We start from the raw sequence: 16,018 nt of genomic DNA, 5'->3' as shown, positions 1-16,018 counted from the left end.
AGTAGCTGGACAATACTTCTTTTTTTTCTGGCTACGTTGGGTCTTCGTTGCTGCGTGTGGGCTTTCTCTAGTTGCGGCGAGCAGGGGCTACTCTTCCTTGTGGTGCGCGGGCTTCTCATTGCGGGGGCTTCTCTTGCTGCGGAGCACGGGCTCTAGGCATGCGGGCTTCAGTAGTTGCGGCACGCGGTCTCAGTAGTTGAGGTGTGCGGGCTCAGTAGTTTTGGCTTGCGGGCTCTAGAGTACAGGCTCAGTAGTTGTGGTGCACGGGCTTAGTTGCTCCGCGGCATGTGGGATCCTCCCAGACCAGGGCTCGAACCCGTGTCCCTTGCATTGGCAGGTGGATTCTTAACCACTGCACCACCAGGGAAGTCCTGGACAATACTTTTAACTCTATCAGAGTATAACTTATTCCAGACCTCCCGTTCATCTCCCCTGTGATGCAAGCCTGTCTGCTGCCTGTCTTTCAGGTTGTGGTTATGGAAGGAATCAACACCACTGGTAGAAAACTTGTTGCCACCAGACTCTACGAGGTACCGGTGTCCCCCCACTCCCCCCCGGTTTGCTGCAGGCAGTGTATGCGGTTCTGTCTGTCCTAGAGCCCGTCCTTTGTAAGGGTCCAGTTATTTGCTTCTCAATTCTCTGTCTATAGAGTGGGAGTTACCTCTAGGTCAGGGCCTCGCAAACTGTTCCCCTAAAGGGCCAGACAGTAAATATTTCAGGCTCTTGCAGGCCGTATGGTCTCTGTCACAATGTCAGCTCTGCCATCGTAGCACAAAGGCAGCCATAGGCAACCCGTAAACCAACGAGTGTGCTGTGTGCTAGTAAAAGTTTACTTACAAAAACAGGCGGTAGCCAGATTTGCCCCATAGCCCGTAGCTTAGCAGTCCCTGCTCTAGCAACAATCCTCCACAGATTTCCAGAGGATGCGAGGAGAAGTAGCTGGACCCATCCTCGCCTAGCAGGACCCTGATCCTACAGGCACCTGTTTTGCTCCTGCTTTTTGCTGGGTGTTTTATGAGTTTAGCCGTGACCTTGTGCTACCCAGGTTTCTTTGCCACTCAGTAAAGAAAAATGGCAGGACCATCAACTCTGTAGGCTTTTAGCTCCAAGGGGCAAGACACCCGCAAACACACCACCATTCAGTGCTCACCGCATTCCTGACCAAAGACAGTGCCGGGGGCAAAACCTCACCGTAGCTTCTCTCCTGTTTGAAGGGCGTGCCACTTCCGTTCCATCAGCCCACTGAAGAGGATGGAGGTAAACTTTGCTTCAAACATTATTTTGCTAACAGTGCGGGTGGAGGGTGGTGGACAAGGGTACAGGAGCGCAGTTCCTCAGGCCCCAGGGAAGCTACACGAGCTGTTTGAGAGCACCATGCCGGAGCTCCAAGGGTGACTGTGAATTGGTGGGTTCACTGGCCCTTTGTGGAAGGCCAGGGGTCTGAGCCTACATGGCTTTGTCAGCGTTATCGCCTGTGCTCTGACTCCACAAGGCCTGTCGTTTAAAGACTAATGTTTAACAGGTATTTGAAGGTAGCTTTGAAAAGGGAAAAGAACAGCTATTTATTTATTTACTTAAATTTTAAAGAGCAGCCATTTTTAAAAGAATTTCTGTAAATGCCATGTGATATCCTGGACTAGATCCTGGAAGAGAAAGGGGACATTAATGGGAAAACTAGTGACATTTAAATAAAGTCAGGAGTTAGCAGTAATATACCAGCATTAATTCCTTAGTTTCAACAAATGTACCATAGTTATATAAGATGCTAGCATTAACATTAGCGGATGCTGGGTGAAAGGTGTACATATGGGAACTCTGGACTATGTTTGGAACTTTTCTACAATTCTAAAGTTATTCCAAAATAAAAAATGTATTTAAAAATTAGACAAATTTCTCAGAAAGCCTAGAGTTATTTGGTCACTAACCTAGATGGGAAAAGACGAACATTTTAATAAACTTTGCTTCAGAACAATTCCAAGCATTTTTGTAAGCAAAGCAGAAGACTGCTGAGGATTAGCAGGGAGATGGCTGACACTAGCACATTGTCAACACCCCCTCCACGTTAATATCGTGTGAGGTCATTCTTAGTGGCAGCCTGGAATCAGGAACGAAATCTAGGAGTTTATGACATTGCACATTCGCTCAGAAAATAAGTGTTTATGGAAGCAAGAGTGCTGGTACTGGATCGACTTCAGGTAACGAAGAAAACAGACAGGGCTGAAATGCCCAGAGCCTGAGCTGTGCCAGGGAAGCCTTTGGAAGCAGTTGAGTAGGTTGTTAACAGACAGTTTGTAAGCAGCGTCTGGGCTCACAGCACCCTGGGTGTGGACACACAGAATAGGACGTGAGCCTGGCCCTCCTGGCACTCACCGTTTACCTGGGATTGACGTCTCCTGTAGGCTCCTCAGAACCATTAGCTTTGTCCCCCCGCAGCAGCACGGCACTGCTGGGTGTGGCGAGTGTTACGCTTCCCCTTGAATTCTCTGTCTCAGTTGAGTTGTTGCCACTCTGGTAGGTGAATAATGGTCCTCATTCCTGGAATATATTCCTGAACATATTACTTTATATGGCAAAAGGGACTTTGCAGGTGTGACTGAGTTAAGGCTCTCGAGATGGGGATTGTCTAGGTGAGCTCAGTGTAATCACAGGGGTCCTGATAAGGGAGGGCAGGAGGGTGAGAGTCACAAAGATTAGAAATGTTAGGCCGCTGGCTTCGAAGGTGGGGGAGGGGCCATGAGCCACGGACTGCAGGCAGCCTCTGGAAGCTGGAAAGTGCAAGAAAACAGATTCCCCTCAGAGCCTCCAGAAGGAATGCAGCCCTGCCCACCCCTTGATTTTAGGACTTCTGACCTCTAGGACTGTAAGATGATAAATGTGTATTGTTTTAAGCCACGAAGCTTGTGGTAATTTGTTACAGCAGCCGTAGGAAACTAATGAAACTGCCTGTTAAGAGGTCAGGGGGACTTCCCTGGTGGCGCAGTGTTTAAGAAGCCACCTGCCGATGAAGGGGACACGGGTTCGAGCCCTGGTCCGGGAAGATCCCACATGCCGTGGAGCAACTAAGCCCATGCGCCACAACTACTGAGCCTGCACTCTGGAGCCCGTGCGCCACAACTACTGAAGCCTGTGCACCTAGAGCCTGTGCTCTGCAACAAGAGAAGCCACCGCAATGAGAAGCCCACGCACCGCAACGAAGAGTAGCCCCTGCTCGCCGCAACGTGGCCAACAAAGACCCGCACGCATGGCCAACAAAGACCCAAAGTAGCCAAAAATAAAATAAATTAATTAAAAAAAGGAAAAAAAAAAGAGGTCAGGGATCTTTGGGTTTTGTTGTTGTAAGCTACAGAACCAGGTTCAGACTAACTTAATAAAAAGAGAATTTGTTAGGGGAAATCCAGGTAGCTCACAGACTGGACAGGTGGCTGGAACAGGCTTACAACACGGATTAGGGCTTAGTAACTCGAGGTGTCCAGGTAGCAGGGAGTCCCCCGCTGTCTCTTCCAGGCATCTCTGCTGGGGTGGGTCAGCGCCAATCTTTTTCTGTCCTTGGGTAGTTCACCTTGAGATTCCAGAATCCAGAGGAGAGTGTGAATGGCTTAAGCTGGGTCCTGTACCTGCTCCTTGGCTAGGGGAGGACAGTGCACCTAATTTACAGCCCCCCCTGGTGGAGGGGGGCGCTTATGGAGGACGAGGCTGATTCTCCACAAGGAAAGCAGACGCTGTGAGGAAAAGGGTGCCCCAAAACAATGGCCCTGCACCCCATCACACAAGAGTCTCCCGTCCCAAGCCTTGCACCCCAGCCTGTCATTGTGGACTCCTCGAGGTGCCAGATTCTCCAGCTGCACTCACCAGCAGATGGTCCCTCACACCGAGCACTCAAATCTCGGCCATCCGGGCCCCTGCTTTGCCCTGGCTTCCGGCACACCCTACTTACAAGTGTAAGCAAGTCGCAAAAAGGCAAATACCACAAGATTCCCCTCAGACAAGGTTCCTAGAGTCGTCAGAATCATAGAGACAGACAGTGGGAGGGTGGGGGCCGGGGGAGCAGGAGTTGGTGTTGAACGGGAACAGAGTTTCGGTTTTATGAGATAGAAAGAGTTGTGGAGAGGGGTGGTGGCGATAACTACACACCATTATGAATTTACTTAATACCACTGAAATGTTTACTTAAGATCAGAGGGAATCCCCTGGAAGTCCAGTGGTTAGGATCCGCTCTTTCACTGTCAAGGGCATGGGTTCAATCCCTGGCTGGGGAACTAAGATCCCGCAAGCCTCTCAGCGCAGCCAAAAACAAAGGTTAAGATGGTAAGTTTTGTGTTATATGTATTTTACCACACCCCTAACCCACCCCACCCCACAAAGTAAATGTTGGGAGGAAAACCATGTAAGCAAATGGTACTTTGATCAAGTCTCTCCAGACGCCCACTTCCCTACCATGACTCGTGCACTGCTGGTAAATAGCTATCGAGTTCTAGTTGTTTGCATACTTACCTGTCTCTGCCAGCAATGGAGGGTTCTTTGAGGGCAGGATGAGGTCTTGCTCCTCCTGGATTCCTGGAGTTGCACACGTAAGGAGACTCTCAGTGAATTGAGTCCCGTGGCATCTTTCCCTAATTGTCCTCTCTCCCACCATCCCAGCGTCCTCTCATCAGCATCTTAACAATCTTTTCTTTCTTAGATTCTGAGCAAATCATGGTCCTGGTGGCCTGTGGGCCATACACCACATCTGACAGCATCACGTTTGACCCCCTGCTCGACCTGATCACCATCATCAACCGTGACCAGCCCAACGTCTGCATCCTGGTAGGAGGCCCTCCTGGGACAGCTTCACCCGGGGAGGCACCAGTGGGAAAACTGGGGGGTCGGTCTTAGAAAAAGGTCTGATGAGGTTCTAAATTTTTAGGATGAGTGTGGGACTCTCCTCCTTTTTAAAAATATTTTTTAGTGCTCAGCCTGTATCTTTGGCGAGGTGAGGTGTGCGTGGAATTAATCCAAAAGCCCGAGCGGTTTTGCCGCCCTGCACTGACTTTACAGTATTCCCACCTCTGTCTCTTACTCCAGTTTGTGAACTCACCTCTTCTGAAAACTCACAATACAACTGCATGGAGGTAGATTTCCCGCGCTGGGTTGAGAAAGGAAAAAGCCCGGTATTGGAGGAGGCAAAACAGCTAGCATCCAGGCGTCAGGTCCTTCTGCCTGTGATACCAGCTGGGCGCCCCTGCCCCAGCTGCTGCCTGGCCCAGGCTGTACAGGTGGTCTTGGAGGGACGATGGACCCTGGACAGACAACTGCTAGGAGAGGCTATGTGAGGGCACTCACACACACGTGTGGTTCTGATTTGTTCTTTCGGTACCTTTGTTTCTCCCCTGCGGGCTTATCTGCAGTTTGGACCTTTCCTGGATGCTAAGCATGAACAGGTAGAGGTAAGTGACTGGGGTTGGGAGGGGGACATACCGGGTACTCACATTCAGTCGAGCCCCCACTGTTACTTTCGTCTCTTTGAGTTTACCCTGCATCTGTAACAACCTAAATGAATCCGTGTGGCTGATCAGGAAAGCATTATCACAGGGCATTTTTAATAAAGGTACTGAATTTGAGGGCTTCATTTCACCAGAATACAGAGCTGTTTGGAAGCTGGGGGAGGGGGATCCAGATATCCGAGTCCCGGTCCTCCTGGTGTGCGACCGACCCTTGGTGCTGAGCCAGGTGCCCGCGGGTCCCGGAGGTGCGCCTGTGAAAGTACCTTCCTGGCTGCTACCCTCAGCTCCATGACCCACATCATCTTGCCATCCTTTGAACTTAAAACACAAATGACCCTTCTGAGGACATTTCTTCCCTTTGTCTCAGGAGGTTTTACCTGCCACAGAAAAGATTTCAAAACGCTCTTCTTCCTAGTCGTCCCCTCGGCTCACTTTCAGGAGGACTGATTCTCCGCCGCCTCCTTCCTGCCCCCAGCTAGACTCAGCTCCTGGAGCACAGAGGCCACTGTGACTCCTTCAGCTCCTCGCTCAGGGGCTGGCCCCCAGGGTCATCTGACAAGCGATCAACAAGTGAATAAATGCCAAACGTCTCCCCTGTAAACCTGTCTCCTCTTTTCTTGCAGAGCTGTCTACTGACAAGCCCATTTGAAGAAGTTTTCAAGCAATGTCTACGAACGATTATCGAAGGGACACGAAGGTCAGAGTTCAAAATACTGGGCAGAACCTTACGCTTCCTAAGTTTCTCCAGGGCTTCTCATTAAGAAACTGAAACTATTCAAAAGTCGTGGTAGTTCCCATCCTTATATCCTTTTGAACTACAAAGATCAGATAGAACCCTTGAACTTCAAGTGCACAGATGCTGAGTGAGGAGGCGTCTTTGTAAAACACAAAGATAAACACACTTGAAAAGGCTACACAGACTTGCGCTCTTCCCTTGCTCTTTCTTTCCTTCCTTCCTCCTCTCACTCCCTTTTGTATAAACTCATATTCCACGGGAATCTTCCCAGGGTGGTGTTTGATGACTTACACCACAAAATCCCTTGTGTGAGTGAGTTTGGGGTGAGCCCAAGTCCTTCCCCGAGTCAGTGCTTCCCTCGTTTCACGGGCGCCGCCGGCTTGTATGAACCATCGTAGAAACTCACGAGGGTGGGGATCTTGAATGCTTGCCCCAGACCCTAGGGACGAGACTGGGAAAGGTCATAGCGGTGATGAGAAATGGGCAGTTCTAAATTGAGAGAAAAGCCTCTATTCCAGGAAGGGTCTAAGCTAGAAGTAGAAAGTTTTTCAGGAAGCTGACACCTCCGCTTCCTGTCCCTTCCCTCCAGCGCCAGGGTTTGAGAGAAATTGCCCTTGGTGGTGGATCTCCTCCTCTGGGGATCTGCCTCCCTGTAGCTGAGCTCATCAAAAACAAACATTCCCGAGGCTAAGCTTTTAAAAGTAAGTCTGTAACAAAGGTGGTTTTTAAAACAGGATGTATAATCTTCTGCCCCTTGGCCGTGAGACCTGATCTCAGGCTTGATTAGCTGTAACTCTACCTTCTTGTACCAGCAGCGCGGGCCAGTGTCGTAGGCCTCTCAGACTGGGGAAGAACACCCCCAACTGCCCCAGAGTCAGGGGGCATGAATCGTGCAGGTGACAGCCTGCAGCTTGATCTGCCCCTCCCTCCCTCCAAGTGAGATAACATAGGTGCCTTCCCTCTGCCTCCCAGGTTTGTTGTGACCCTGAATGAGTTTGTCAGACCTGGAGGCCCCTAGCACTCCTCAGGAGATAAATCCTGAAACACGGGAGCAGGGCTGGTGTCCCTGTTTTATCAGCCGTCAGATCCCCTCTGGGATAGGCAGGGACTGCAGGGCGGTGCCCTTGCACAGGCTGGGTGCTTTTCGATTTGAGATGGGGTTCTGTTTTGGGTTCCTCACCCCGTATGGTATTGACAGCAGTGCTACAAACAAAGAACAAACCAGGCATTGTTGCCCTGGGGGTGAGCTCCCAGCACCACCAGGCACTTTCATCTGAGGCCAGTGTGTGCCTCGGGGAGAGGGGCTGCCCCACCCTTCCCAAAACAGTATAAAAATGGCCCTCCTTTGGGGGGAATTTATTTTTATTCTGAGAGGTCAGAAACGCAGAGCATTAAGCTGATTTATCAGTGAAAACCAGAGCCAGTGAGGAAGCACCTCCCCTCGCAAGAGCCCGGGGGGGGGGGGGGGGGGGGGGGGGCTTGAGGGAGGGAGCGGCTGCAAGGCCCCTCCCCACCGTGATGTATGAAGTTGTGCAATGCTCAGCATAGTTGGAATTTTCTCTCGGATCCCTCCCCCTGCAGCCAGCCTGTAACCCTGAGCCAGAGGCCCGTTTCCTCCTTAACTGTTGCTCTGCCAGAGCCTGCACAGAAGCAGAGCAAGTCCATCTCTTAACGGCGGCCAGCCGTGCCTCCGCCTTCCTGTCCATTACGGACTGAGCCCCGGGGATCTGAAGCACAGACTGTCCCCTTCGGGTCCCCCCCCCGGCCTGTCTGCCAGACTTCAGCACCCAAATCCATAGACTTGGCTACTTACAGGGACTTAACTTTCAATGTCAAAGGGACTATAACTAATTCGCAAAGTGCCTTTGGTCTCAAGATTCTGAATTTCCGCTGCAGAAGCCTCACTTCACGCTTTGAGCGGGCCTGACAAACAAGTGACAGGTGTGACAACCATCACCAACACCTTTATCCCATGTGAGAGGCAGCCACGTCCCTATACCTGCACAGGTGCCTGTACCTGCCTCTGGGAAGCCACTGCGTCTTAAGCAAGAGAGGGCGCTAGAAGTGAGAGCTATTGGTAGCTGTTAGACTCGCCCCAAAGTAACACTTTCCGTCTTTACAATAGACCCCACCCCGCCAAGGACAGGTTTTTTTCCCCCTTTCTTCTGCGTGGCTGGAGAGGTTAAAGGTTGGCCTCTAGAGTTACGGGGTTTTTCTTCACTTACATCTTGTAACCCTAGAGATTCTCCTGCCTCCATCAAAGGAAATGTCTGTCATCTCTGCTTTTACTGTTGCAGTTAGATAGTTCTTTCATCTTTGTAAGACAGGCTGCTGAGAAAGAAAGACCAAGGGCGTTGATTCCCTGTGGGGGAGGGGTGGGTGGGGCGGGCTCTTGGCGAACCAGAACCTGCCGTGCCTTCCCCTCCCAGATCTGCTCAGCCTGCCGGGTCCCTCCCGAGGGAAGAGGCCCCCAGCCAGGGAGGCTAGTGACGCCTAAAAGCCACGTCTGTTCACACAGTGTGAAGAGTCAGAACTTTGGCTTCAGATCTGGCTCTGAGGATTTTCAGTCAAATCCTTGTCTTTCCTGCTTTCCTAGATCTCCGTTTCTTCTCCCCTTTTTCTACGAAACAGTAGTTAGTCCTCTTCCTCTCTCGAGTAGAACATCGTACGGAGCCAGGAGAAAGCGTGTCCTGGGAGAGAGCCATGAGCCCCATCCAGGTGGTTGTGTGTAAATTAGGACAGGTCGTCTCTCGTTCCTGGTGTCCCATGGGGAACGGCACCCCGCCTTCATAGGAGAGCTCCGTTCGGAACTTCTTCCCTGGAAGTAGGCTCTTGTGTCCAGCTCTGACCCTTTAAGTCTGTCACCCAGCTATGCTAACTCAGCTGCACTCATTTTCCTTCCTGTTCTGATGCTTTTTTTGGCAAAGTAGCTCCGGCTCACACCTCATCTTCGTCCCATCATTGAGAGACGTGCACCACGAGCCCGTGTACCCACAGCCGCCCTTCAGCTGCTCCGACCTGCCTCGGGAGGACAAAAAGGTACCAGCGTCCCCTCCTCGACCAGGCAGCCAGAGTCCAACGTGCCGAAGGCGGCCCAACTCGTCCCGGAAGCAGAGGGTGGGGACGCCTTTGAGGCACATGTGCCTGCGTCTTAAGCTTCTCTTTGTAACAGGCAGGCGTGTGACTTACTGTCCGTTGGGTTGGTCCCCCTTTCACTGGTCCCCCCAGCCCTTGCAGACCCCCCATTTTCATGGGGAAGAAGTTTCTAGCTTTGGTGTGCAAACGTCTGTCCCACCCTTCTCATTTTAGCGAGTGCAGTTTGTGTCCGAGCCCTGCACGCTCTCCATAAATGGAACGATCTTTGGCTTGACATCCACCGATCTGCTGCTCCACATGGGGGCTGAGGAGATCAGTAGGTGAGAAGGGTTTTTCGTCCCGCAGGCAGTTCCTCTGGATCCTGGTCCTGTCCTTGGCCAAGGGGTTGCTTGGCAGGGTTGAGAGGGCAGCCCCTAGAGCAGCACTTTCTGCCAAAGCCTTTGGCCACTGAGTTTCTCTGCACCCAAGGGGAGCGGTGGGATGCATGTGTTTCTGTTACCACTTGTTTCTGTGGTGTTTGAGACCCTGAAGGACCACATCCATTCTGTCTTTGCACTTAACTTCTAGTCATGGAAGTTCATCTACTTTTCTTTGTTTGCCACATTTGTGACCTAAACAAGATGTCCCTGCTTGTAGAGGGTGACTGTGAATTCACCCCACAGGGTGTTCCCCCTTCCGGAACAGTGTGTAGCCCTGCAGAGGACCAGACACAGCCAGATGTGTTGAGCTGAGGCTCAGCGGTTCACTGCTCGCATCGCCGTGATGGGCAGGAGTGTGGAGCAGTTTGCGTCCTAGGCGAGAATGGGTGTGTGTTTGTTGGCTCTGGTTGGAGGAGCAAGGGTCACGCCGGCTACAGCTGGCCTCGCGCCGGGACAGACTCCACGTTCTCTGGCACGATGCGGAGCTGGTGATAGCCTGCCTGGGCCCTGATCGCAAGGGGTTCCTGCTCTTTCCCTTCTCAACCCAGTGTCCTGCTCAGCAGACCGAGCATTTGCGGGCAGGTCTTTAAACTTCCCCAGAGGTACCTTCTTGTCACACGCCTTGGCCGCGTCGCTTCTCTCTAGTTTAATAAATCCTCCCCGAGGAGAAACAGGCACTGATAAACAAGGTTCCACTTTCCGTTTCTTGCTTTTCTTCCTCTCCTAGTTCTTCCGGAACTTCAGACAGGTTCAGCCGAATACTCAAGCACATCCTGACGCAGCGGAGGTGAGCCCGCCCGACGGAGTAGCTGACCGTGAAGGGAGTGCTTAGGGCTCAGGGAGCTGTGACAGATTTGACCTCGACACCTTTCCCAGGCCACTACCAGGGAACTCCACCCTGGGATGACAAGCCTGCGTCCTGTCCCCTAAACACGGAGGAAAGGGAGAGACGGTCTGTGAAACCGTGGAAACCAGTGACATAGAGGAAATCCATCTGGGGAGGGGGGTCCCTGAATCAGCTGCCGCTGACTGTCTCTCTCTGTCTCTGCAGCTACTACCCGCTCTACCCTCCCCAGGAGGACATGGCCATTGACTATGAGAATTTCTATGCCTATGCACAGCTGCCCGTCACCCCCGATGTCTTCATAGTCCCTTCAGAGCTGAGATACTTTGTGAAGGTAGGTTTGAACTCCACCATTTCCCAGAAACACCAGAACCAGTCTCAGAAAACAAATGTTAGTAAAATGCGTAAGTGAGCAGTGCCCCCTCGCTGCCCTCCCCGCCCCAGGGCACGGCACTCAGTCAGCCCAGCCTGGGGGCGCCGGAGACAGGTAGGAAGACCCTCAAACCATGGTTCGCACCTGAGGCCACCTCAGGTGCCCTGGGCTTGCCTGCCCCCCTCCTGAATTCTGAGATGACCTCCAAGCAGCTCTCGGTCATTCTCATCTCTGCCGCCTGAGGCTCTGCCCGGGGATCGGGTCCCTCACAGGGAATCCACCTGATCAAGCCCCTCTTGCCAAACCAGAGCCAGTTCAACCTCGAGAGGTAAACTTTTTTTCATGTTGGGAAACAAATAGATCAAGTTTGTCTCCAAGTTTGGGAGCTTATTGTCACCCTGCCGAGTCATCTTCTTTATTTTGTTTCAGAGACTCAAAAGGTTCTGAGTTTTCTAATAATAAATTAGCATATTTGACTTAGATGGTTTTGTCGGCCTGCATTTCCATTTTATAAAGTCCTCTTTAGGGTCTAATCGCTAGATGAGTCCAGCTTTTTCACATCAGTCCCGATGATTTTGGCCTTTCCAAACCCACAGTCTTTCTTTCCTTCCCCCAGGACATCCTTGGCTGCGTCTGTGTGAATCCCGGGCGCCTCACCAAAGGGCAGGTGGGGGGCACCTTCGGCCGACTCTACCTTAGGAGGCGGGCCGCGGGCGCCGAGGGCAGGCGGAGCCCATGTACTGCTGCCCAGGTGGTCAGGATCTGAGTCTCGGTCCTGTGTCATCCCCCCGTCGTGCGGGCCTCCCAGACACTGAGAGCCCGGGAGTAGACCTCTGCCAAGATCCCACCCGTGGAAGGAGAGGGGGCAGCCAGCTGGGGAGGACGGGGCTGCGGGCAGGGGGGCCCAGCGGGAAGACCTTGGGCAGCTGGACCCCTACTCCGCGTCGAGCTTCTCTGGAAGAAGCTGTTGTTTCTTCATGGACACTAGGAGCCCAGCGAGAACTGGCCGTGGACGCGGTGCGCTCGGGAAGGTCAAGGCTTTGCGATTTCCTACTGAGTCAGACATAGAAACAACTTTTGGAGATATGAAAGTAAATTCTGTGGCTTCTGAGTTTAATCTTTTCTGCTCCGTCTTTTTCCTGGTAGTGAACAAAGAATGTTGCCCCCCGGACCTCTGTGCAGCGTCTGTCACTGGGTTCCGCCCAGCCCCAGCCCCGATCCTCCTAAGGCTGCTCCCAAGGCCCCCCGCAGCCTCTGCGCTGAGGAGGCACTGGGCTCGGGCCATGGAGCGAGCAGCTGGCTGCGGGCCCGGCCCGCCCAGCACGGTCCTCGCCGGCCTGCTGTGGTCCCAGCCTGACCCCTCCATAGGGAGGGGCGGCCTCCCAGAGCTGCGCCAGAGCTGGATTCCCCGGCGCTGGCTCAGCCGAGTCACCAGCAGCCTGGGGCTCACCTCTAGCCCAGAACACTTGGAAGGCCAGGCCTTCCAGGGTCCCCAACACGTCCCCGCACCTGTGTGTCCTGGCATCTGGGGAGAGGATGTCGCTGGCTAAACGTGGAGCGGGTTTCTGCCCTGAGCTGGCGGCCGTCCTGCCTCACACGCCAAAGCCAAGGCTGGAAACCCGCAGCTGTCAGGCCGAGGGAGCAGCCCGTGCCGATGCCTTGAGTCAGAGATAAATAGTTAACCTAATAGTGTGCAACCTTTGCCTTCCTCCTCTGATGGTGAAGTGGAATCAACAACAGATCGGACCAGGCTTGGGTAAAACTGGTCTCCCTCTGAAAACAAGCAGTCGCTGCTTTGTTTCATTCGTTTTATAAGCGCCTCCTCTGAAGGCAGGAATTGGAGACAAGCCCCAGCTTGGGGAGCTGATTTTCCCTCCTCCCCAGGATCCCCCACACGGGAAGCACCCAGCCACGGTCAAAGGGCCACTGTGACTTAGCAGCCTCAGGATGGAGCCTGGGCCCCTCTCCCACAACCTGATAGAGTTGCCGCAGTTCGAGAATGTCATTTGTATTTCTATCAAGCCACATATCAGCTAAAACCCCACCCCTCCCCGCCTTGGAAAACCCTTGCCGGGGAAGATTACGAGCCTTTGGCCACAATAGACAAAGCTCCGGCCCTTACCGTTTGAGCCCACGTGTGGCTCCTTGGGTGTCACGGCTCTGGCAATTCTTATGTTGCTGCTGCAGCAGCCTTGTGGGGAATGGTAATGTCCTGGTGCCCATTGGTCAAGGACGATCCAGAGGCCCCAGTGGGATAGGGCGGTTTACAGAGGGGAGAAAAGACCTGTATCCTGGTGGGAGGGAGGCGTGTGCCGGGCAGGCAGGCGGTGGTGTGCAGCTTCCCGGGAAAGAAAGCTGGTGCTCCGCGTGAATGGGAGCAAGAGCCCGTTGCCTGGATACAAGTCGTGTGACTGTTGGCAATGCTCTGGGAGGACCTGAGCAGGCATTTAAAACAAAAAAAGCAGGATGAGAACCCCAGATTGCAGACAGGTCTGGTGACCCGTGCCCCTCTGACACCAGACGCTTCCCTTTTGCTCTTGGCGGGAAGTCGGTGCCCAGCGACTACCGGCTGACTGCTCCTCGGCCCCTCTTCACCTGGGTCACCAGTTTCCTGAAGCCTCGTCCCACTTGCTTGTGGGGAGAGCTCTTCCCCCCTCCCCTCACTGGGGCTCAGGATTCTGAAATAAGGCTCTGGGAGGGGGCACTGGTGACGGGGGTGGATGAAGTGGAGGAACCTGGCTGGGCCTGGACTCCTGGGACCCACCTGCTTCAGAATCCCCTTTGGTGGCATCTTCCCTCGTCCTGGTCGTGCCCTGGGCCTTCAAGACACAAGCCCAAGGATGAAGCAGATGGTTCTGAAGAAGCAAAGTCCTGTGTTCTTACCACGTTTGCCTCCCAGGCCTCGATGCCCCAGCCCTGCCCAGCCCTGGCCTCGGTGTTTCCTTTCCCTTCACTCAGGGTCACCTAGCCCGGCTCAGCCCAGTCTTGCGGCTTCCCCTAGCGCTGGGAGTAGCCATTTGGGCTGATTTTTCACTTCTCTGTTTGATACACGCTTCCTTTCCCCTGACCCTGGGGCTCCTGGCTGAGCCACCTGAGAGCCAGTTCTGGTTGGACACACGTGGCCTCTCCCTCCAGACGGCCCTCTAAGTAGATGTGAAAGGTCTTGACTGACTGGGGTGGGGTGAGGTAGGTTTTTTTTTTTTTACATTAAAAAAAAAAATGTTACTGAGATATAATAATAACACGAATTTCACCTTTTTTTTTTCCTTTTCTTCTTTTTTTTTTTTTTTTTTTGCCAGCAAGGTCTGTGGGATCTTAGTTCCCAGACCAGGGATTGAACCCGGGACCCCAGCAGTGGAAGTGCAGAGTCCTAAACACTGGACCGCCAGGGAATTCCCGAATTTCACCATTTTAATGTGTATAGATAGTTCAGTGGCTTTTAGTACATTCACAGTGTTATGCACACATCATCACTATTTCTAGAATATTTTCTTCACCCCAGAAAGAAGCCCCATACCCACTAGCACTCGCTCACCATCTCCACCCCACTCCCATCCCCTGGCAAATGCTAAACTACTTTCTGGCTCTATAGATTTACCTATTCTGGGCATATCGTATAAATGGAAAATTTATTGTACAATTTGTGGCCTTTTGTGTCTGGCTTCTCTCACTTAGCATAATGCTTTCAGGGTTCACCCATGTTGTAGCATTATCAGTGCTTCGTTCCTTTTTATGACTGAATACTATTCCACTGTACAGATAGACCATGTTTGGTTTCTCCATTCATCAGTTGATGAACATTAGTGTTGTTTCCACTTTGGGGGCTATTGTGAGTAGTGCTGGTGTAAACCCTCTGTACAAGTTTTTGTGTGAACATGTTCTCAATGCTCTTGGGTATATCATATACCCAGGTATGGTAGGGGGAGGGGCCTTAGAGTTATGGAAGAAGGGAATGCAAGGGAAGGGAGGGAGAAGAGAAGGAAGAAAAGAGGGAAAGAAAGAAGTGATGGGCCTGGAACTGTGCTTGCTTAGGAGCCAGATGCCTCGAGGAGGCTAGACTGCCTTGCTGAGAAGTTTGGATCGATTCTTGTGCCTTGGGGAATCTTTGAAGGCTTCTGAGTAGTGGAAGGACAACATCCAATCTGTGTCTTAGGAAAGGGCTGGCAGTGCCGCAAAGGGCAAAGTGAAGCTGGGAGAGGCGGGAGACGGGAGACACGTTCAGAGCCATCAGAGGACAGAGCCCCCCAGCAGTCCCTCTCTGTTCCTATGGAAACAGTACCCCAGTTCCCCTGTGGAGGAACTGCCTGTCCTCCCCCCACCTCCCTTGCCTAAACCAAACCGCACGTTGCATTTCTCTGGCCTCAGTGATTGGCCAGGGATAGGCACAACCTAAGACATGCCAAACACAATGACTCTAAGGCTTCTGCTGGAGGTGGGAGAAAAGACACACCATAAGGGTGGAGCTGCTGCAGCCGTCTTGCCACCATGAAGGGAAACGCCTCCTGAATATGGATCAAACCAGAGGACAGAGAGCCAGAAGCTGGGGAGAGAGGTCAGCACCAGGCTACAATGTCCGAGCTCTGGTGAAGTGAGTCTCCTGCCCCCAAACCTAAAGCACAAATACCAACCCCCCTTTGCAACAATGCGTGTGAACCTAGAGAAGATTATGCTTAGTGAAATAAGTCAGGGAAAGACAAATACTGTGTGTTAGCACCTACATGTGGACTCTAAACAATAAACAAGCGTATCTAACAAAGCAAACAGACGCAGACACTGAGAACAAAGTAGTGCTTACCAGTGGGAGGAGGAAGGGGGAGAAGCAAGATAGGGGTATGGGATTAAGAGATAAAAACTACTATATATAAAATGGATAAGCAGCAAGGATATAGTGTACAGCAAAGGGAAATATAGCCACTGTTTTGTAATAACTTTAAATGGAGTATAATGTATAAAAGTACTGAATGACTATGTTGTACACTTGAAACTAATATTGTACATCAACTATACTTCAATTTAGAAAATAAAATAAAAAGAGAAATAGCAAATACCACCACCACCACCACCACCGTC

At 52.2% G+C, this 16,018-nt stretch overlaps 1 protein-coding gene and 1 long non-coding RNA gene across 11 annotated transcripts in view; one reads left to right on the top strand and one right to left on the bottom strand.

Annotated features, from left to right (window-relative positions):
• The window catches only part of POLA2 (DNA polymerase alpha 2, accessory subunit), a 25,615-nt gene extending 13,550 nt beyond the window's left edge, over positions 1–12,065 (top strand). For 3 of the 4 annotated variants that reach the window (XM_033416342.2, XM_033416347.2, XM_033416349.2), the window contains 10 exons: positions 468–530; positions 1,215–1,257; positions 4,679–4,803; positions 5,385–5,423; positions 6,104–6,177; positions 9,144–9,255; positions 9,526–9,632; positions 10,459–10,518; positions 10,783–10,909; positions 11,565–12,065. In XM_033416342.2, coding sequence (XP_033272233.2) covers positions 468–530; positions 1,215–1,257; positions 4,679–4,803; positions 5,385–5,423; positions 6,104–6,177; positions 9,144–9,255; positions 9,526–9,632; positions 10,459–10,518; positions 10,783–10,909; positions 11,565–11,714 — 900 coding nt within the window. In that variant the 3' untranslated portion in view covers positions 11,715–12,065. The remainder of the gene's footprint in view (positions 1–467; positions 531–1,214; positions 1,258–4,678; positions 4,804–5,384; positions 5,424–6,103; positions 6,178–9,143; positions 9,256–9,525; positions 9,633–10,458; positions 10,519–10,782; positions 10,910–11,564) is intronic. The other variant, XM_004264348.4, reaches the window with a different exon arrangement.
• Positions 8,583–16,018, bottom strand: part of LOC117198722 (uncharacterized) — an 18,922-nt gene continuing 11,486 nt past the window's right edge. For 6 of the 7 annotated variants that reach the window (XR_007478659.1, XR_004479942.2, XR_007478656.1 and 3 more), the window contains 3 exons: positions 13,713–13,803; positions 12,458–13,383; positions 8,583–10,657 (listed from right to left, as the gene is read on the bottom strand). This is a non-coding gene — a long non-coding RNA (uncharacterized LOC117198722). The remainder of the gene's footprint in view (positions 10,658–12,457; positions 13,384–13,712; positions 13,804–16,018) is intronic. The other variant, XR_007478655.1, reaches the window with a different exon arrangement.

Source organism: Orcinus orca, chromosome 8 (assembly GCF_937001465.1).
Source record: "Orcinus orca chromosome 8, mOrcOrc1.1, whole genome shotgun sequence".
Lineage (NCBI taxonomy): Eukaryota > Metazoa > Chordata > Mammalia > Artiodactyla > Delphinidae > Orcinus > Orcinus orca.
The sequence above is the reverse complement of the archived record's forward strand: the minus strand, read 5'-3'. Positions and strand labels throughout refer to the sequence as shown.